The sequence below is a fragment of the Malaclemys terrapin genome, chromosome 8 (assembly GCF_027887155.1).
Source record: "Malaclemys terrapin pileata isolate rMalTer1 chromosome 8, rMalTer1.hap1, whole genome shotgun sequence".
In the NCBI taxonomy this organism is placed as follows: Eukaryota; Metazoa; Chordata; order Testudines; family Emydidae; genus Malaclemys; species Malaclemys terrapin.
In genome coordinates this window covers 35235027-35257984 of record NC_071512.1, presented here as the reverse complement: position 1 = coordinate 35257984, position 22958 = coordinate 35235027, and the positions used below count along the sequence as shown (strand labels likewise).

Sequence of the window (22958 nt, the reverse complement as noted above, 5' to 3'; positions counted from 1 at the left end):
AAGACCTCTGCGTACCCCAGGGGTGCACGTACCTCTGGTTGAGAACCACTGCTCTATACCCTGCCCCTGCTCTGTCGAATTCCCCAGTCAGGGCAGCTCTTGGGCAGCCCAGTCTCTTCACAATGCACCCGGATTTGTGTGCAGTTTGTGCCCAGGACACAGAGTATCACTGAGAAAATGTGAGAAGGGAGGTTGTGAGCTGAGGCTGGAGGAAGTGACTCAGTGACAGGGAAGGGGAGGGGGTTTGAAGAGAAAAGGAAGAAAAATTAAAGAGTACCCTGCAGCTCAGGTAATACCTTAGCTTCCCAGTCCCCGTGGGAGTCCAATTCATCTCTGGGGAGAAGCTCTGAGCCTCAGGGTAGAACTCGGTAGAAATGGCTCCCAGCAGGTCAGATGAGGACTGAAAGTGCTTTATTGGAACTGGACTCACTCAAGAAACTGCCACATCATTATACACACACACACACCCACTCACCGGCGAAAGAGGAAATGTCTCTTCACATGCGCTTATGCTGGACTCATGCCATGCCACATCACACTTATGTACACACATGATGTAGAGAGAGGCACTGCATCACACCGGGAAATGCCACATTAGTACTCTGTCACACATGCGTACTTACGTCCTGTCATAACTATAAAGGGAAGGGTAACAGCCCTCCTGTGTACCCTACTATAATCCCTCCTGGCCAGAGACACCAAAATCCTTTTACCTGTAAAGAGTTAAGAAGCTCAGGTAACCTGGCTGACACCTGACCCAAAGGACCAATAAGCGGACAAGATACTTTCAAATCTTGATGGGGGGAAGGTTTTTGTTTGTGCTCTTTGTTTTGGTGGGAGTTTGCTCTTGGGACTGAGAGGGACCAGACATCAATCCAGGCTCTCCAAATCTTTCTCCAAATCTGAACAAGTCTCTCATATTTCAAATTTGTAAGTAAACACCCAGCCAAGGCGTGTTAGTTTTATCTTTGTTTTCTCAACTTGTAAATGTACCTTTTGCTAGGGTTTTTACCTCTGTTTGCAGTAACTTTGAACCTAAGGCTAGAGGGGGGTCCTCTGGGCCCTTTAAGTTTGATTACCCTGTAAAGTTATTTTCCATCCTGATTTTACAGAGATGATTTTTACCTTTTTCTTTAATTAAAAGCCTTCTTTTTAAGAACCTGATTGATTTTCCTTGTTTTTACATCCAAGGGGATTGGATCTTGATCCACCAGGAGTTGGTGGGAGAAAGGAGGGGGGATGGTTAATTTCTCCTTGTTTTAAGATCCAAGGGGTTGGAATCTGTGTTCACCAGGGGCTTGGTGAAGAATCTCTCAAGGCTACCCAGTGAAGGGAATTAGCACTTTGGGAGTGGTGGCAGCGGACCAGATCTAAGCTGGTAGTTAAGCTTAGAAGTTTTCATGCAGGCCCCCACATCTGTACCCTAAAGTTCAGAGTGGGGAAGGAGCTTTGACACGCTCCCACCCTCACACAAAGCATTCCTCTCGCCAAACTACTCTCACTCGCTAGAGTTATATCCCTTTACCCAGGAAACTACCCCCTCATTACAGCTACGTGTGCACATACACAGACCCAAAAGTTTGTCTCCTGCACCCAATCTCCACACTTCCCTGAAGAAAAAAAATCTTGCCCTCTCCCCATTTTGATACTTTTCCTTAAACGTTATTGGGTTTTTAAAGAAACAAAGTACAAAACTAACCCAGTCTTTGTCTCTGTGCAACATGATCCTGGCCAGTCTGTCCAAGCAAACTCCTCAGAGTCACCTGAGACATTGTAAAAATTGCCCCACCAGGTGAGCTTTTGGTGAGCACCAGGGGTGCATTGCTGGTCTCATGCCCTGAGTGGGTCAATTTTCTTGGATGGGTGTTCCCTCTGGTCAGTTTCTTTGAGTGTACCCTTTGGTCAATTTCTCAGTACCTTGCTGTGGGAAGCCATTTAGTAGACAGCGAAGTGTCACTGCCTGTTTCCAGCAGTGCCCACAAGGTGCCTGGCTCCAGACAAACACAAAAGGAGGCTCAACCCCTGTCATGCAGTGGTTACGCTTCAGATGCAGGCTATTGAATTCCCTTGCAGTTTTATCAATGAAAAACACCTGTCTGTATGTAAAGAGAGCAACAGTAGCCTTGATATTCTAGAGGGACTAGGTCCTGTTATAACACAGTGAGGAAGTGGATTTAGTCCATTCAGGGCTTATTTTGAACTCACATGTGATTTCTATAGGGGAGAAAGACTCAGTGCTGCGGTAACTTCTGATATATCTCTGTGTGAAATGCCACCCTCTTGTACAAGAGCTCAGAATAGTTTTATGCTAGTGGCAATTAGTCTTGTCGGGTGAAACCCACCCAGAATGCACATGATCCGTACTGCACAATCCACCCACCCCCTTCTCTTCACATGCTTCTGCATGTGCTCATGAATCTAATCCCCACTCTCTGAATGGTCACTGGACCCAGTCTCACTCCCATTGAAACTGAAGAAAGTATGGCAGGAGACAGCCAGTGTGATGGCAGAACTATGGCAGGTGTCATGCAGTACAGACCGAACAATTTAGTAGCATGCTGCAGGTCCTCTAACTGGGTCTATAACACAGCCCTGTCCTGAACTGTTTGTACTAATATCTCACCTGTGTTATTCCACACAGTATGATGGCTGCCTCTCTCTCAGGTACTTATCAGACCCCTCTACTGGAGTATCTGAGTGCCTCAACTCCTCTGTGAGGCAGGACAGAGCTGTTATACTGATCACAGATGGGAAACTGAGGCACAGAGCAGCTACGCGACTGGCCCAAGATCATACAGGAAGTCTGGCAGAGCAGGGACTTGAACCTAGGTCTTCCAAGTCCCATATTAGTGCCCCAACCACTGGCCCAGTCTTCTCTTTTCACACTAACCAGCAACTGTGATTCCAATGACACTTGCCTTTTCCAGAGGAAGTCATAAGGGCCACACGACATATAACTGGTACTTAACAACCAGTCAATAACAGCCAGTCCAGGAACACGGGCCCTCCGACTCCAGTTCCACTGATCCAGATACACCTTCCACATCCTGACATCCCGTCCCAGAGTGATGGGAAAACTGGCGTTTCCCCTTCACTGGAAAGCAATATGCTAACTAGTCCATGAATCGTTCGCTCTCCACTTTAACAGAAATGATCAGAGTCCAACTGCTCTTACCTTGAGGGTGGCTTTCAAAGGAGTGAGCTCAGGCAACCATCGACTAGGGACTTCATATGTATGGAGAGGAAGGGGCTGGATATGTCTCTGTCCCTTCCCAGCCCAAGAGGCTTAATGCAGAGATTTAGCTGGGTTGCGGGCTGCTGTGACCTGGAATTTGTACTCATTTCAGAATGAAGTAAAACCTTAATCTAGAGATTAATCTCTGAGTGCCACATCTGTGCAGAAAGGGCTGTAGTGGATAATTTGTAAGGCTATGTTTTAGTCTCGGGTATTTTTAGTGAAAGTCATGGACAGGTGATGGGCAATAAACAAAAAGTCACGGCCCCATGACCTGTCCATGACTTTTACTAAAAATACCTATGACTAAATCTTACCTGCTGGGAGGGGGGCACTCCTGAAGACTGCTGCTGGGGGAAAGGTGTGGGGGGTAGACCATGCACCCCTGCTGCTGCTGGGGTGTGTGGGGGGGGGCCTGGGGCTGCGCTGCTTCTGGGGGGGAAGGGCGACCCGTGGTCCTGCTGCCACTCCGGGCGGGGGGCAACCTGGGGCCTCCCTGCCGCCATTGGTCCAGGCCGGGGGGGTGGGGCGCGGCCCGAGGCCCCACCACCGCCGCCACTGGTCCCGGACCGCTGCTCCAGGGCAGTGCCAGGGACCAGCTGCCTGGGGTTCCAGAGCACCAGCCAGTGTGGCTGGCCCCGGGGCTTCCCCAGCTGCTGGGGTGGTCCTGAGGTCAGCCGCACCAGTGCTTCAAAATTCACAGAGGTCACAGTGTGACGTTATTGACATGAACTGTGACCGTATACATCATTGTTGCAACAAAAGTCCTATAGTTGCACCAAATCTTGTAAAAAGGAGGTCAAGTAAGGTGTCTACGGAAAGGTTGTAATTTGCTAGTTATGATTATGCTGTCGGTATGTGTGTATCATTTTTGTATTTGAAATTATGAATATTGGCTATGTACTTGTATCTCAATGTGTTTGATTCTAAGTAGCATCAGTGAAGCATTTGGTCAGCTTCTTGAGAAAGGACTATTCTCAGTAAGTGCCCAATCAAGAAACACTTAACTGACAATGGACTTTGGGAGACCCCAATCCACATCTGAGCTTTCCTGGGAACGTTCAAACTAACATGTAAACAATGGGGTGGCCTGCAAAAAGCTGAATCAGTCATGGACATGTGACTTGCCCAGGTGGCTACAAACTCCATCTTGTTGCTGTGATTTTGCACAGAACAAAGGGGTTTCTGCCCACAAAAGAGAGAATATAAAAGACCCTGGAAGCCCCTCCATTTTGTCTTCAGCTGCTCAAGAAATGGCCTCTCCACCCCAAGAGATACCTGAAAGAAACTATGGGGGTGTGAGTGATTGCTGGACCCAGGCCATAAACCACAATGTTGGTCTGAAAAGGATTAGGCCCAGACTAGGAAGGACTCTAGTCTGTGAAAGAAGCTTATTGGACATCTCTGAGGGTGAGATTTGCCTGTATTCAGTTTCCTACTGAATTAGGCTTCGACTTGAGTGATTTGTTTTATTTTGCTTGGTAACTTACTTTGTTCTGTCTGTTATTACTTGGAACCACTTAAATCCTACTTTTTATACTTAATAAAATCAGTTTTGCTTATTAATTAAGCCAGGGTAAGTAACTAATGCCTGGGGGAGCAAACAGCTGTGCATATCTCTCTATCAGTGTTCTAGAGGGCAGACAATTTATGAGTTTACCCTATATAAGCTCTATACAAAGTAAAATGGATTAATTTGGGGTTTAGGCTCCCAGAAGGACTGAATACTGGGTGCTGGGAAAGTCCCTGTTAACTGAGAATCTCTGCGCTAAGTGAATCTTAATTTCTGTGAACTGCAGGGGGGTGTGGCCCAACCTCTTGGTCTGTGCTGTAGCCGACTGGTGTGTCTAGCTCAGCAAGATGGGAGTGGAGGGAAGCCTTCTCTGGCAGGGGGGTTTGTTCTCAGTGGTATCCCAGCACATCTAGTGACAGTCTTGAGGGAGTTTCTGTGACCAAACCCATCACACACGGAAAGCGTGACTTCCATGACCTCCATGAATGATTTACAGTCTTAATCATTTGCAAAGGCAGTTCTGGGGAACTAGCTTGCTCCTCTCCTGCGTCCCTGCTAGCGTGTGTGTGCTTGTTTGTTTGTTTTGGATAGCTTTAAAGTGGGCCATTGAAATGTAATGAACTGGAAAGCACACGCCAGCCACACCAAAAGAACCATGCAGCCCCTGTATGGCGCCCTCCTGCTGCAGCCTTGCCAAGGGCACAGAGACAGGGGCCTTGCACGTGCCAACAGATAGGGCAGTTCTTAAAGGAATGGCAGAGAACAACACACTGGGATCTGAGGCGTGGAGACTCCCAGGCACTTTAGCAAACTCAGCTGGAAACAAGGCAATGGGTCAAACTGGACCATGGAATCAGCAGGGGTGACACCATTGACTTCACTCAGAACTTCGCCTGTTTTCACCAGGATTCAGGTTGGCCCATCACGCCTATAAACTTCAAGAAGGACCATTTGGATCCCGAGCCAGAGAGCAGAACCCTCAAAGTCTGGGGTGGTGGGATGCAGGGGTTTGTCACAGTGGTGGTCCAGGTGTGCATGGCAAATCTGGATTCGGATTCCGGCCTCTGTCCCAACTCCACTGCAAGCCTTAGAGAGAGTTTGCAACCCAGGGGTTGGTTCTAGCCCCTCCCTAATATAAAACCCAGGAGCTGGTGGAGTGAAAGAAACCCACCTCCCCAAAACAAGCCATCTCCTAACGAAACAACTGGCCTTCAGCCTTGCCCTGAAAGATACCATGATGCGTATGTTTAGGTGGGAAAGACACTGACTCCCATCCACTATGTATAATTTTGGGAAGGCAGGCCCAGAGGTAGATTAAGGTTTCGTGGGGCCCTGGGCCAGAGCAAGTGGGGGGCCTCCTTCCCAGCCCTTTCGCCTGTGGTTCCACCCCCATTCCACCCCTTCCACCTGCAGGCCTGCCCAAAGCCCCACACCATTCTGCCCTTTCCCCGGCCCACCCCTGTTCCATCCACAGTCCCGCCCCATTCTGCCTCCCCCCAAGACTGGAGAAGCTCTGTCCCCCCTCCAAGACCCTGGGGCTGCAGAGGGGTGTGAGAGCTCCCCAGCCCTGAAGTCACAGCAGGGAGCCAGCCAGAGCTCCTCCAGTCCTGGGGCCGCAGCCAGGGTCTGGGTGCTAAGGCTTCCCACACCACCCAGCTCTTCTGCCGGGGATGGAGTCAGGGCACTGGGGCTTCACCTGCCCACCTGCCTGGTGCTGCTGCCAGGAAGTGGGGTGAGGGCTCAGTGATTTTCTCCGCCTCAGCACTTGTCTCCAGAGGGCGGGGTGCCAATTTTTCTGAGGAGATCCACAATTGGCTGGGGCCCCTGGGCATGGGCTCCATGGGCCCATTGGCTAATCCACCACTGCAGCCAGCCATGCCCATTTCACTCACTGTGACGAGGCAGAGGGCAGCAGAGCTGCCTGGCTAGATGCTGCTGGAACGCTGCCACCCTCGATGGAAGCTTCCGGTTTCAACTCCATCCCCGCTCCCCAGCTGCTGCCACAAACCAGCCTTGGGCTCTGTAATGCAGGGGCCTTGCCACCAGCCAGCATAACTGTGGCAGAGACCCCAAGGGGCACAGGAGTGTTCCCCACCCCATGGCTGGGGAAAACACCCCTCCATGCCAGTCCTGAGCTCTGTCAAAACACTGACGGTACCTCCAGGCAGGGAGGAGAGCCGGGGAAGTCTCGGAGACTGGGATGCTGGTGGTAGGGGGCGGACAGTGCCAAAGGGCCACCAGGGAGCAGTAGGCAGAGCCCTGTAGAAGAAGGCACCTGCTTAGATGAGCGCGAAGCCATGCTGGGGCAAGCTTCCGCTCTGGCAGAGCATGCAGAGTCGGCTCAGGTGACACTTCCCTCACAGCAGAGCTACTGAGGGGTACAGGAGCGGAGCTCAGCTGTCAGCCCGAGGGGAGCTGGGCTGCATGGCCTGCAAAGCAGTGAGAGCTGCAGGGAGTAGCTCCCCTACATGCTGTAGTCCTGGAGTCCATGTGATCTCCATGGCGATCTCCTGCCCAGACCCTGAACTCCCAAGGTCCAGAGCTTCGCATCTGGGCATGCCTCAGTCCTCAGAGATCCTCAGCCTAGTCCAGGGGTGGGCAAACTTTTTGGCTGGAGGGCCACATTTGGCTGGGGAAATTGAATGCAGGGCCATGAATGTAGGGCTGGGGCAGGGGATTGCGGTGTGGGAGGGAGTGAGGGGTGTGGGAGCGGGTGCAGTGTGCAGGAAGGGGCTCAGGGCAGGGGGTTGAGGGCTCAGGGCAGGGGGTTGGGGTGCAGGAGGGTTGAGGGGTGCAGCAGGGGGCTCAGGGAAGAGGGGGTGCAGGAGGGTTTCGGGGTGCGGGCTCTGGCCCGGCGCTGCTTACCTTGAATGGCTCCGGGGTTGCAGTGGCGTGCTGCAGGGCTAAGGCAGGCTCCCTGGAAGCAGACAGCACCAAGTCCCTGCATCCGAGCTCTGGTCCATCTAGCCCAGCGTCCTGTCTCTGACAATGTCTAGTGTCAGCTAGCATAGGCGCCGACTTCTTCTCCCGCCAGTGGGTGCTCAAGCCCCCCTCTGCCCTGGCCCTGCCCCGACTCCACCCCTTCCATGAGGCCCCGCCCTGTCCCACCCCCTCCCACCTCTGCTCCACCCCCATTCCAACCCCTTCCCCATAGTCCCCACCCAAACTACACCCCCTCCCTGCCCCTATTCCGACTCCTTCCCCAAATCCCCGCCCCGGCCCCACCTCTTTTCCCCCCTCCTCCCCTGAGCACACCACATTCCCACTCCTCCCCCTCCCTCCCGGAGATTGCTACACCGCCAAACAGCTGTTTGGCAGTGGCCAAGCGGGGAGCGCTGGGAGGTAGGTGGAGGAGTGGGGATGTGGCATGCTCATGGGGGGAGGAGGAGGTGGGGTGGAGGGGAGGGGAGCTTGGCTGCCAGTGGATGCGGAGCACCCACTAATTTTTCCCTGTGGGTGCTCCAGCCCTGGAGCACCCACGGAGTCGGCGCTTATGTTACCTAGCAGCTCTGTGTTCTTGGGGAACCAGTGCGCAGTACCTAGCCTGTCTGACTCACAAAAGACCTTCCCCCACCATGCCCCACCCCGCCTCGCCTCTGCTTGAACCAAAACTGCATCAGAAGAAAGACTTATAAAAAGCAATGAAAAGGCAGTGGGAGACGCACCTACACCCTTTGGATAAGGATGACAGAATTAAGGAAACTCCCCTAGCCTCGTTTGCATCAAAGATGGGACAAGGAGGCATCTCCATTAGCATACAGAATGGAGAAGAGATTCCAAGGCAAGAACCGCACGGAACTCTGGGACCAGAAAAGCAGGGAAGCACTGCATGATAGGGGATCTCTGCTTCAGATGTTAATGAACCCATGCCTGCACACACCCAGCTCAGTAGTTATCAGACCAATTCTAGTAATAAATAATTTATTGGTATCCAAAATAGTGAAGCTCCCTAATACACTGTGAGCTCCCTCCAAGGAACATCGCCCAAAGCCAGGAATAATCAGCTCCCATTGTCTAGCCTGAACAAAACAACTTTGGTATTCTCCCTTGTTTACACCTAAACAAATCAAGTGTTCTCCCTTGAACCATTGTTGTTCCTCTACAAAAACTCCTATCCATACTCAAGTAAGTGTTCTGATGCCTGGATCCAAAATCTGCATTAGTTCCATTGGGACTTCATCTTCTCCTGACTGATCATGGTGGGGGCTCTGCCTGTCTCCAGCACGCCAGACCCTTAGGTACCACCACCACCTGGGACCCCTGATCGATTCAAGCTTCATAGAGTGGTGAGAACCAGCTCTCTCTCTCTCTCTCGGTATAGCCTTCTAACCCTGACTTGTGTGATCAGTTATAGTTTTGTAAACCTGACTTTTATAATCAAATTCAGATTTAATATTATAACTGGGTTTTTCTGGCAATACATAACGTTCATGATTAAGCTGGTTGCTTCTCTCTCTCTCTCTTTCTTTCTTTTTCTCCCCCTCGTGGTGTTTTTTTTTTTTTTTTTTGGTTTCCTCATTCACCCTGCAGCAATGTTCCTCGTTCCTAAGCTAAAAGATCCCTGCAGCGCCCAAAAATCTGTGGGGTTTGCTCATCAAGTGGGTTACTACCAGAACAATTGTGAAAGTGGGGATAGAGACTAGCTGAACCAGGGACATATGAAGGTGGCAGCTTGGAAGTGCTGCTCGACCCAATCTGCTGAGTCCAGGGACATATAAGGGGTCAGCTTGGAAGCAGGGGCGACTCTAGCTTTTTTGCTGCCCCAAGCATGGCAGGCAGGCTCCCTTCGGCGGCATGCCTGCTTGAGGTCCCCGGTCCCGCGGATTCGGCGTACCCGCCACTGAATTGCCACCAAATTCGCAGGACCAGCGGACCTCCCGCAGGCATGCCGCCGAAGGCTGCCTGACTGCCGCCCTCACAGCGACCGGCAGGGTGCCTCCCGCGGCTTGCCGCCCCAGGCACACGCTTGGAGCGCTGGTGCCTGGAGCTACCGCTGCTTGGGAGTGCTGATTAACCTGGTCCTCTCAGATGCGCGCTGTTAGAGTGTGTGTGTTTTCATCTGATTCTGGGGCTAGAAGAATCTAGCCCTGGGGAACCTAGGTCCTGCAGGATAGCTCCATTGGGAGGGAACTTGCAGCAGGGAGAAGTAGAGCTCCGTATGAGAACACAAGTGACACAAGCAGTATATTGATAGAAGTACAGAACACCCTCCCCCAGAAGACTAGTCCTAATAAATGAGCATACCCCAAAGTAACGGGCAAAGCTGGTAAAACTAGTACCAACTGTTTCAGAGGAAGGTATAACACCCCCCTTCCCCCCAAACAGCAGACAGGATAATCTGCCTTCCAGGAAGGCCTCAGCCTAATCTCTAGGGGTTAAAGATTGAATTTAATACCCAAATGACACTAGTGTCTGCACTGAGTTCAGTGTTCCATTCACATTTAACTCTGCACCAACCCTCTAGTTTGGTACTTGCCTAAAGCTGCCCTAGCTGTGCACAGCTGGTGACCTTGCTGCAGAGTTTAGACTCAGCAGGCTGCAGGGCTCACGCTGGCCTTGCTGAGCACTAAATCGCTGCTAATATTCACGCTGTAGCTCACAGGGACTGACTCCATGGGTGCTCTGGGGCTGAAGCACCCACGGGAAAAAAATGGTGGGTGCTGAGCACCCACTGGCAGCCCTCCTACCAGAACCTGCCCTTCACCCCCAACGCCTCCTGCCCATGAGCGGGCCCCACAGATCAGCACCTCCCCCTCCCTCACAGCACCTACCGCCTGCCACGGATCAGCTGTTTCACGGTGTCAGGAAACGCTGGGTGGGGATGGGAGAAGAGCAAGGGTGCAGTGTGCTCGGGGGTGGGGCGGGAAGAGGCGGGGTGGGGGCGGAGCCTTGGAGGGGAAGGGGTTGAGTGGGGGCAGGGCCTGGGGAGAGCCGGGGGGGAGCCCCCCCAGTAGATTAGAAACTCAGCGCCTATGCTGTAGCTTCCAAATGCTTCCCAGATATGAACCAGCTGGATCCCCATAGCACCCCTGAGCTAGTGCGGTACTGAGCCAGATCTGCTGCTGCCAGGGCCCTGAGTCAGCAAAGCACTTCCCTTGAAAAGCAGGTGCTCAAGTGCCATTGAAGTCAAAGAGGCTTAAGCCCATACATAAGTGCTTTGCCAAACAGGGACCTAAATCTGTGCATGGTGGGGTGGGTGGTCCCTTCCACGCAGAAGGGGTGCTCAGCCCCACGCTCCCAAGGATCCTCTCCATGCAGCGTGGGGACAGGGGTGGCTAAACTGGGGTTAGGAGAATGCAAACCATCCCCCACATCTTATCGAACCTCAGGACGTTCATTGTGTAGCTCTTTCCCTCCCCCGGCTCTGCTCCATTCAGAGGGAATCCATCCCAGTTAGCACACTCCACTGGGCCCACCCTGACAAGGGGTGGGAGTAGGGGCACAGGCCCTCTTCAGGGATACAGAGCTTGGTAAACTAGGCATAAGCAAACTCTGTGTTTTAATATGGCTAAATGTCAACGTATACATCTAGGACCAAAGAATTCAGGCCATACTCACAAGCTGGGGGACTCTATCCTGGGAAGCAAGGACTCTGAAAAGCATTTAGGCATCCTGGTGGATAAGCAGGTGAACATGAGCTCCTAGTGTTACGCTGTGGGCAAAAGAGCTAATGTGATCCTGAGATGGATAAGCAAGGGAATCTCGAGTGGGAGCAGAGAGGTTATTTTACCTCGGTATTTGGCACTGCTGGAAGCCCGTGTCCAGTTCTGGTGCCCACAGTTCAAGTAGGATGTTGATAAATTGTAGAGGGTTCAGAGAAGAACCATGAGAATGATTATGGATTAGACAACATGCCTTATAGCGACGGACTCAAGGAGCTCAATCTATTTAGCTTGACAAAGAGAAGGTGAAGGAGTGACTTGATTACAATTTATAATCCTCAGGTGGGGGATCGTTGTGGAGATTTCCGCCTCAAAACCTCTCCTACAATAACCTTTACCCCAGCAGGGGGTGCTCACACCCATTATGGACACTTTTCCCATACACAGTCACCCTCTGAGATAGGCAGCAGAAGTAAATTACTCAAGGCTACCATCAGAGGCAGGATTAGAACACAGGACCTCCAGGCTGTTAGCCTTGTGCTTAGCCCAGTAGGTCACACCACCAAAGCACTGGTGTTGTTGCTACACAAATACTGTAAATACTATAAAGAAGCTATGTAAGTGCACAGCAAACTGGGCCCGCTGTGTACATTTTATTGCTGTTCACCTCCAGTCTGAGAAGAGAGTTCCCTGACAAAAATGTTGCTAAGGTTTCCTTTGCATCAGTAAACTATGTCTCATATCCTTTTAAACCATAATGGGCGAAAACAGAGTTCCATGGTGTGAGCTCTCCTGTGGATTCAGTCTGTTTCCTTCTATTATTTAACAGGAAGTTCCAAAAGAATCAATTCAGGCCAGCAAATTTCTCCTCGCCCCTCTTTCGCTCAGAGTATGGATAGAGCAGGCTGTGCAGGCACAAGTTACCGAGATGATGCTGGCCCTGAATGTCCATCTGCTCTTGTGGGTATTTGGCTGCGTTCATTTTATAGGTAAGGCAATTAAATCACACTGCAGAGAGGAGGAGCAGATTTTAGAAAGAGTTTGGCTCCCATTTAGGGACCTACAAGAAGTATCTGTTTTTTCAAATGTTCCCAGCCCCCAGCAGGTCCAATTGAAAATCTCAGAATCTGTTTAAGTGCTTATATTGGGAGATCAGCTCTTTAGAAAATCTGGCCACATTAGCATTTCTAAAGTTTACTTCAGAGGGATCACAATGGCATAAAAGAACGCTTATCTTGTGATAACATAGGGACATTGAGGTGGTTTTTAGTATTTAATACACCACTTTGGTATAGAAATAGAGTTGCTAGAACTACTGCATTTTGAAATGTGCAAGATATTGTTGTCCTGTAAAGTATTTTGCTTCTTCCTCTTGATTGATTGATTGATTGTTCATTTCTTGTAGCTGTAAATACAAATAATGTAGCGCTGTGGACAGGACACTAAAATAAGAACATGAATTACCATCCTTATCCAACTGAAGTTCTGGCAGCAGACAGAGATTATTTAATATTCCGGCTTTTAACTGCTTGTTAACACATGATGTTTGGATGCGGGGCAGAGCAAGTGTTAATCCAGAGCTAGCGATTAATGTTTTGAAGTATGGCCTGCTGCTTTTCCCTTTGTTGTAGACAAGCGGGGCGTGCATTCTATTGACAGAGTGCGGAGTAGCTGTGTTTGTTTCTGTATTTAACTGGAGGCAGTGGAAGGGACTGCAAAGTTACTTACTGCTGTTTCTATAACAGATAGCTGCTAAAAAACAAAACAAAACCCTCTTCCTGCATTTTTGGGATGAGAGGTTTTTATTTTATAACTAAACCATATGAAAAGTTGTCCATGAGGTAGAGGCATTGTGCTGTGATAATAGTAGGATTTACAGCATGCAGATCAGAAAGTAGAGAATAAACCTATGCATGTCACACAGAATAATGCTATTGACTCTTCAGTTGCTAGCTGTTCATTTACCATGTAATTCTCAGGAGCAAGAGCATATGTCTTTGAAATTATATCCAAATGATGACTGGACCAAATTCATCCCGGATGTAACACCTCTGGCTTCAGGGGAAGCAGGGATTTTGCCCAGTAATTAGATAAATTATTTTAACAGAATTGGAGGGGTTCCTTAGTATGCTATTAAGCTTTCTAGCAGTTATGGACAGTTGGCCTCTCAGCAACAATGCTGATAATTCCACAGAAACCTCTTCTGTGGCTTGACAGAACTGCTATGTCACCCAGCCCTCCAGCTACCTTTTGGATCAGTATTTAAGTACTGAGTATTTAAACTCAAATCCACCTGCCTGTTTACCAGGGCTGGCCCAAAACATTTTGGCACCATGGCCCTTCACTTGGGCCAAAACTCCGAAAGGTCTCAATTCTGCCTTCTTCCTGTTCTACTCCTCTCATTATACTACTCTGCTACCTACCCCAATAAAGGAGAACTAACATCTTAAAATACCTTGTTCAAAAATTTTAAGTAACACTTAACTTTCAAATGCCTGAACAACAAATGTAACTTTTCTGGTCTGCATAGTAAACACTGGCATTTTTATCTGTTTGAATAATCAAAGTGATGCTTTCCCTGCCTTCTTGGTTGCAAAGATTTGAACTGCTTCCTGAAGGTCCACAGTCTGGTCCAGCTCATGCTCTATTGAGATGGTTGCAAGGCCAACCAGCCTCTCCTGTGTCATTGTGGAGCGTAGATGTGTTTTTTATTAACTTCAGCTTGGAGAAGCTGCGTTCTCCACTGGCAACTATTACAGGAAGTGTTAGAAGTATGCGAAGAGCAACAAAAGCATTTGGAAAGAGGGTGGTCATCTTATTTGTGCACATATATTCCAGAACAGCCTTTGGAGTTGATCCTGCTGAAATGTATCTTGAAAGGGCTTTCAGTTCATCATATAAATCACTCGCATCAATATCGCGCATGTCATCATGTGTCAACACTGTCTCTAGTGCCCTGCATTGCTGATGTAGGTCTTCTTCAGGTATAGTGAGGAGTTTTGGAATATCATACAACATCCCAAATATACTGCTGTGTTCCTTGAGCTGCATGAAACGTTCTTCAATTGACTGTATTGCATAATCTATCACCTGGTTAAAGAATTCAACTTTGAATTGTTGTTTGAGGTAGGGTTACCATACGTCCTCTTTTTCCTGGACATGTCCAGCTTTTCGGCACTCAAACCCCCATCCGGGGGGAATTGCCAAAAAGCCGAACATGTTCGGGAAAATGGCGGCTCTGCTCCTCCCCTGACTCTTCAGCTCTGTTTAAGAGCCGAGCTGCCCGAGCGCTATGGGCTTCAGGCAGCCCCCTTGCCTCCAGACCCCAGCCGCCGGCCGGGCACTCCCCTCCCGGGCTCCGGCGGCGCAGGGTCCGGAGGCATGGGGGCTGCCCGAAGCCGGTAGTGCTGGGGCAGCTCATCTCTTAAACAGAGCCGAAGAGTCAGGGGAGGAGCAGAGCCTCCGGTCGCGGCGGCTCTGCTCCTCCCCAACTCTTCGGCTCTGTTTAAGAGCCAAGCGCTACGGGCTTTGGGCAGCCCCCATACCTCCGGACCCTGCACCGCCGGAGCCCGGGAGGGGAAGTGCCCGGCCGGGGGCGCAGGGTCCGGAGGCATGGGGGCTGCCCGAAGCCGGTAGCGCTCGGGCAGCTCGGCTCTTAAACAGAGCCGAAGAGTCAGGGGAGGAGCAGAGCCTCCGGCCGCGGCGGCTCTGCTCCTCCCCTGACTCTTCGGCTCTGTTTAAGAGCCGAGCGCTACCGGCTTCGGGCAGCCCCCATGCCTCCGGACCCTGTGCCGCCGGAGCCCGGGAGGGGAAGTGCCCGGCTGGGGGCGCAGGGTCCGGAGGCAAGGGGGCTGCCCAAAGCCCGAGTGCTACCGGCTTCACGGTTTGCCAGGCAGCCTCCAGACCCTGCGCCCCCGGCTGGGCGCTTCACCTCCCGGGCTCCAGCTGCACTGGGGAAGCGCCGGCCAGGGGCGCAGGGTCTGGGGGCTGCCTGGCAAACCGTGAAGCCGGTAGCGCTCGGGCAGCCCTTTCCGCGTGGCTGGGAGTGGGAGGGGGCGGAGTTAGGGCAGGAAAGGGGTGGAGTTGGGGCGGGGCTAGGGTGGGGAAATGGGCGGGGGCAGGGCCCGTGGAGGGTCCTCTTTTTTTATTTGTTAGATATGGTAACCCTATTTGAGGTCTCTTATGGGATTATCCCGTGTCTTGTAATCAAAATGTTGTCTTCTTTGGTGACTCTTGTATTCTTGAATGGGTGGGAAAATAGCTTCAGTGTGAAGTTCCTCTGCCAGCTTCTGTGCACTCTTCAGAACGTTTTGAAATCCCTCATCTGACCGGTAAGACTGTAGATATGACTTTGCTATGTCCAGTTGTTCCATTGCTCCAGATATATCAAGGTCAACACCTTGGAGCCTCTTGCTTACAACATTTATTTCAAACAGTATGTCATGCCACAACACTAAGACACACACAAATTTGAAGTTATGTATGTTTCTGGTGATTCCATTTCCCTCTGCCACTGTTCTCCCATAAACAGTTCCTGTCATAGCATTATCCTCTATAATGGCAACTATGGCATCATTTATCTTCCCAATTTGGTGTTTGATAGGCTCTATCACCTCTACTCGACTTTCCCATCATGTGGCACTCAGTGGTTTCAGTGTCAGAGAGGATGTTCCCAGATGTTGCTTCAAAATTTGCCATCGATGAGTTGATGCAGAGAAAAATACATAGATGTTTTGAATTACATTAAAAAATTCAGCAGTCTCACTAGAAGCTGATGCTGCATCACTGACCACCAAGTTCAATGAATGAGAACTGCATGGGACAAAAAAAGCTCGAGGGTTTAACTCTCAGATCCGTGTCTGCATTCCTCTGTTCTTTCCTTTCACGTTGGCACCATTATCATAGTCCTGACCTCTCCTGTCAGCTATCGCAATTCCCGTATCTTCCAGCTTTTTAAGAAGCACATTTGTCATACCAGCTCCTGTAGTATCATCAATGTCAATAAATTCTAGAAAATGCTCTCTGACAGTCACCATTGCAGAGACATTTTCACTAGGTTCTGTTTTTGTTACAAAACACACCATTAAAGTCATTTGTTCCATATGGCTGATGTCAGGTGTGCAGTCCAGAATAACAGAGATAATATCTTGCTGACTTCAGATATGCCACAATCTTCTGTTTGACTTTTGTTGCCAGTAACTGTATGATCTCATTTTGAATTGTTTTTCCAATTTAATGGTGTGTGTACATTTCTTGGGTGGTGACTCTTCTTAGATGCTCCTGGAGTACAGCATCAAACTCAGCCATCAGCTCTACAGTTTTAAGGAAGTTTCCATTGTTTGGCACATACAGCTGACCTGAAGTGCCACGCAATGCTAGGTTTTGGGTAGCAAGCATTCTCACAATGGCAATGAACCTTTTCAGAACATTTTGCCAGTAAAGAGACTCTGATGCAATCTTCTCTTGATGCTGATCTTCTATGGTGGCCTTTAACCTTAGTCTCATCTCAAGCTCTTTCCACCTATGGAATGCTCTCTGGTGATTTGCTGCCTTCTCATGGCATGCCAGATTTCTAGCCAGATTTTTCCAGTCCTGTAGAACCCAATGTGGCTGGAACATTAGACTGGAAGAGTTTGCAACAAAAACAGTATGCAGAATTCTGGGTTTTTGAGTACATAAGCCATGGCCTCTCCACTTTGTCACCCTTGGGGATTTCACGCCAGTAATGTGTTGGATGGAAACTTCTATTTTCATTGTCTTTGGGGAACATGAAGTTTTTCATTTGTTGTGGCCCACGCAGTGCAAGGAAGTCCCTCAGGCTACTGCTCAAGTGGGTCCACAGTCCTGGATCATCTAGACTTAAGGAACTAAACTCAGCAGCAGCTGTTTCTTGCGCCTCCAACACACTTTTCTCTGATCTACACTTTTCTTCAGGAATGTGCATGGTTACATCCATTTGAGATGGAGATATGGATGCTGCAGTAGCTGCCAGGTCACCTGCACTCTGACTAACTGGAAGATCAGGCATCTCCTCACCGCTCACATACTCAGTGGGGCCGGAAGGATCACTGTGAACATTTGTGTCTATGTATCTCAGGAGAGCTCCTTCCTGCTTAGATAGAAAAGCTTCCTTTGCTTTCTTTCTTTTTTTGAATGCTGCCCCAGAGGGACGTTTTCTTCTTTCACTCATGACTGCTGTTCTTTGACAGCTATAGTGTCTCTCAACACTCAATTGAAGGGGACAAATAAGCAGGCTGGTAGCAGGGCGTGAGTGAGGGAAGATATCAGAGTCTTAAGGGGCTCCTACTACTTCAGCTGACTGCCTGTTCTCCTCAAGTGGATTCAGGGAAGCAGCAGGAAACAGGAAGCTCCCTTAGAAGCTGGTGTTAATCAGTCCAGGCTCCTTGGGGTGCTAGAGAGATACATAAAAGGCTCCTCCTCCTCTCTCTCCCTGCAACTCCTGCTGCTTTCTGTTATTCCCTCTCACCTTTTCTAGGGTTACCATTCGTCCGGATTCCCCCGGACATGTCCGGCTTTTTTCAGTTAAAAATAGCGTCCAGGGGGGAATTTGCCAATGTCCGGACTTCCCCCCCATGCAGAGCGTGCGGGGCTTACAGGGCAGCCGGCCGGATGGTGCCACTCGCACGGGGCTCCAGCAGCCAAAGCCCTTCCTCCACTTCCCCCCTCCTCTCTCCTGCAACTTGACACCACTCCCCTCCTCTCCCTCCCTCCCCCCGCCCTGCATTCACAGATCGCCGGCCGTAACGCCTCGGCCTCCGGCAGTCTGGAGCTCCGACCCTGCTCCCCTCCCCCGCTGTCGAGCGCGCTGCTCTGCAGCACAGTAAGGGGGCCGGGGGTCAGAGAAGCGGCAGAGAGGTTCTGGGGGGGGTAGTCAAGACACAGGGAGCAGGGGGAGGGTTGGATGGGTCAGAAGTTCGGGGGGGGGCTGTCTGGGAGTTGGGGGTGTAAGGTTTTGGGCAGAGTACAGGTGGGGGGGGTCTCAGGAGGGGGCAGTTAGGAGACAAGGTACAGGGAGGCTTAGGTAGGGGGTGGGGTTCTGGGGGGCAGTTAGGAGCAGGGGTCCCAGGAGGGGGCAGTCAGGGGACAAGGAGCGGGGGGGGGGTGATTGGGAGTTCTGGGGGGGGCTGTCAGGGGGCAGGAGTGGGGAGAGGGATCGGAGCAGTCAGGGGACAGGGAGCAGAGGGGTTTAGATGGGTCGGGAGTTTTGGGGGGGGCTGTCAGGGGGTGGGGAGTGGTTGGATGGGGCGTGGGAGTCCCAGGGGTCTGTCTGGGGGTGGGGGTGTGGATAAGGGTTGGAGCAGTTAGGGGACAGGTAGGGGGTAGAGTCCTAGGGGGCCAGTTAGGATGTGGGGAAGGTCTCAGGAGGGGGCAGTCAGGGGACAAGGAGCAGGGAGGCTTAGGTAGGGGGTGGAGTCCTGTGGGGCAGTTAGGGGCAGGGGTCCCAGGAGGGGGCAGTCCGGGGACAAGGAGTGGGGGGGGAGGGTTGGGGGTTCTGAGGGGGCAGGAAGTGGGAGGGAGTGGAAGGGGCAGGGGCGGGGCTAGGGCAGGACAGGGGCGGGGCTAGGGCGGGGCTCCTCCCGTCCTCTTTTTTGATTGTTGAAATATGGTAACCCTACCTTTTCTCCTGCCTGCCTGTTATGTCTCTTGTGCCCTCCTTCCTCCAGCACAGCACTCCACCATCTCTGTGCATCTAGAGCAGAGAGAATACATATGCACCAGCAGCAGACACTATTTTCTACACTCTGGGTCCTAGTGGCGCCCCCCCACAGTCTGGCACCTGAGGCAGCCGCCTCAGTTCACCTCATGGTAAGGCCAGCCCTGCTGTTTACGTCTCTCCAGAAGGCCTGTACTCTTGGACTACCCCCACGGACTTATCCACCATTTCAACAGCTGTTGCTGGGAGGCAGTCTGGCCTAGTAGCAGGACCCTCGATTAAGTCAGGACACCTGGGTTCTAGTCCTGTGACCTTAGGTAAATCTTGGTGCTGGTTTCCCTTTGTCTGTTTAACTAGTACGCTCATTTTAAGTTTGTAGGGTTTACTGTTGGATTCAGTTACGGCCTCTGGTCAGCAGCTGGCCATTCAATATGTTGGCATATTTTGTCTCACTGTGTTATTCTTCCACTGATATGGCAGTTCAGGACATATCTTCCGGCTTGTCAGTTTTAATTTCAGAGCAAATTCATACAGATGTGTATGCTGCACTTTATTTCCATTCCCTCGCAGCTGGTGAAAGGGTCTCTGTGTGACGGCTGTATGAGGCTTAGCACAAATGGCAGAGGACTGAGAGCAGTGCTCTTTGTCATCAGATACGCATCCGCTTGCAGGGGGCAGCTCAGGTCTGCTTTTGAAACAAAGATACCACAGAAGAGCTGGGAATACCACGGGGAGAGAGACTGTGCTTAGCATGTCGCAAGAGTATATAACTAAAAAGTCCTGGGAGGAGGTGAAAGAAGATCAGGAAAATATTCCTAGCAGTGAAATTTATTAGATGGTGGCCTATGCTCCCGAGGAGAAATAGTGGCAACCCGGCTGGACAGTCTGGGGAACAATATGTTGCTGGCCAAGGAAGTAGTGTGGGGGGACAGGAGGAGTTAAAGCTAGTATTAGGCTATGTCTACACTACAAGCTAGGGGTGTGGTTCCCCTTCTCATGTACATAGACATATTCGTGCTAGTTCTCATCGAGCTAGCATGGGTGCAAATAGCAGTGTAGCCTTGGTAGCATGGGTAGTGGCAGCGGAGGCACGGCTGAGCCATGCCAAGTAGGTACCCACCGGTTTTACCATATTTGTACTTGGCATGGCTCAGCTATGCTTCCGTTCCTGCCACCCCTGCTACCGCAGCTAGAGGATTACCACGTGGCCGGTATTTGACCAGCCTGGCTGGGTTTTTTATGGATTTGCCAATTACCAGAAAAATAATTTAATCCGCCAGGTTTTCCTTTACGTGGGTCTAGAGATTTGCATTATTATCACAATGCACTGGGGTATCGAATGTTCAAAGTGTCTATGTCCAGCTAAAGGTGCTGCAGTGTTCCCACTTCCACAATTTAAGCGATAACAGATCAAAACTGTTGAAAATACAGCAGTTGGCTGCCCACCAACACACAAGTGCACGGCATGGGTGTAGTGTGAGAGGGTTTGAGTCACACGAGAGTGAGGAGACGTGTGATGTTAGCAGTCTCGTCTATAACTGTGATCTCTCTAGATACTATAAGTGGCTGTTAAAAGGGCAGGCGTCATGGAGTTGCCTTGTGGGTGGGGTTGTGGAGGGCCTGACTTGCAGGTGGGTGCATTTCAAAGGTGGTAACTCTGGCAGCTACACTGCTGGCGCACTGAGAGCTCATGCAAGTATGTCTGTGTATGTGCCAGGGGAATCACAGCCCAGCTCATAGTATAGTCTTCCAGTGGCAGGTGCCTTAGCTCACTGCACTGCCAAGAGGGATCAGATCCTAGCTCTTGCTCTCCAAAGCTGCTGCAGAGGCCCTCTGCCTCCCTGGGTGGGAGCTCCCGGGGTTATTCCCTGGCCACCGTCATGACCCACAGGCCTCAAACGCGGGTTCACAGGAGCGGCCACGCTGCAACCCTCCACTTGGCAGCCTGCTGACAACTGCTGACCCAGGACCCATGAAGCCTAGCCCCAGTTAGAGACTCTGCCCCGATGCCCACTTGGCAGAGTCCCAGAGCAGCGATTGATCGCTGGCCCTACTTAAGCCAGCAACCGGAATGGAAAACTATCGGAACAACTGGGATCCACCCTGCTCTGGACTGTGTACCTTGTGCCTCCTGCTCCCCCAGCTTGACTTCCTGGCATCCTGACCTGGCTTGGCTCCGAACCTCTGACTTATGGGTCTGATCTCTGGTTTGTTTCCTGCTTTTGACCCCCTGGTATCCCAACTCAGTTTGACTCTGGTTACCGACTTGTAGTTCTGATCTCCAGTCTCTCTTCGGCTTCTGACCTCCCAGTATCCTGACCCAGCTGACTCCTGACTGTGGACTCCAGTTCCAACCACTATGTCTGGCTGTCCACGACCCAGCCCTGACAGCCACCCCCTTTGACCAACCCAGCAAGATCCTCCTCCTCCATTCCTTGACTAAAAAAGCCAGGCCAGTCTGACATGTAGGAGGAAGGGGAAGGGTGAAAAACAGGAGGATCCCAGGAGAACCACCTTCCAGAAAGTTTGTTCACTAAGCAAATTTTCCTGAACTAGTCTAGCTCCCACCCACGCATCATTACAGTACATGCTTCAAGTTCCCCAGAGGACTCTCCAGGGAGCTTCTGAAAACTGTTAGCAACGACCAGCAGGCTGTGCATCCGGGAACCATGTTGTGTCACAGTAGCTGAGTCAGCAGCAGGTGTCCTTAAGGGAAATAGTTCCAGTAACCGAACACCAGCACGTCTCTGCTTTGAAAGTGGATCTTTGCTGTAACCCCAAGCCAGGAGTTGGCAGAAGGACTAAGCCCTGTACACACCATAAGCAAGAGGCATCACTGCTGAGGCTTAGCCTCAGGGCCAGGTGGTCCAACCTCTAAGATTTGCTGGCCGTAAACCATGCAAGAGACTGGCTGGCACAAGCTTAGCTCGGCTGCTGCTGTCTTGGTGAGATGAACTCCCCCTCTTTGGCTCGCGTGGTAGAGCTGCTACTTATGAACTAGGAGGGTCCTGACTGTAGCCTTGCCGGCAATAACCTGCAGGGTATGCACTAAGGGCAAAGCACATATGGCTTGACAGAGGGGTTAAATCCAGCCTAGTGTCTGAGCATCACATGCCTGTGGGAGTGTTCAAGGTCAAGGACAACATGGTGACATTCAGGGATCGGAGCCGAGAACACAAGAGTGGTAGGGATCTCTTAGATCTCATCTCCAGTGCAGGATTGTTCCCTCTAGCTAGACAGTGCTTTGACCGAGGGAGAGCGCATGGCCTTTCCAGGTCCATCTGCATCTCTGTCTTTGTCTCTAGCCTAGAAAGGTTGTGGGTGTTTGGTACACCAGACTGCATCTTTGGTAGTTGTGAGATGACCACACTTTTCAAGCACTTGGGCACCTGGCCTCCAGCCTTATAACTCGCCGGGCAGCCACGTGGCTCGTTGTAGGGTTTGATGCACTGCTCAGCTCCTGCATTTAGGGGGGTGCTTCTATCTTTACATTGATGATCTGGTGAATAGTTTATTTTTGGATTAGACCCAGCAGCTGTGTGGGGCAGTCGAGTGACTGGGACACCCTGACCCAGTAGCAGCGAAGGAAGAAGCATGGAAAGTCACAGCAAGAATTCCCATCCAAGATTTCCCAGAGTCTGGGGGTTTGCAGACTGGGGGACTGGTCCAGGTCCATTTTGAGAAGAAACAAAGCGTGGCCTGCAGAGCCCTGGGACTCTACCATTGCACATGTGCTAGAGATGTGGACTGGGGCACAGAACTGGCTGCTACCAGAGTGACGTCCACAGGAGCAAAGGTCCTCAAGCGACAGGAGAAATCGTAGATCACTTTCTTGGGGTTGTGTGGCCCTAAAGCTAATGGCTGTGAATTACGTGCCCAGTAACTGGAATGTTTAGCCCAAGCATCTGTCAGGGGTATACAGACCCATCCTAC

General features: G+C 51.1%; 1 protein-coding gene across 2 annotated transcripts in view; it reads left to right on the top strand.

The window, feature by feature from the left end:
- Positions 1–12238: 12238 nt before the first annotated feature.
- The window catches only part of ECSCR (endothelial cell surface expressed chemotaxis and apoptosis regulator), a 43300-nt gene continuing 32580 nt past the window's right edge, over positions 12239–22958 (top strand). For both annotated transcript variants that reach the window (XM_054038187.1, XM_054038186.1), the window contains exon 1: positions 12239–12339. In XM_054038187.1, the coding sequence (XP_053894162.1) occupies positions 12279–12339 (61 nt within the window). In that variant the 5' untranslated portion in view covers positions 12239–12278. The remainder of the gene's footprint in view (positions 12340–22958) is intronic.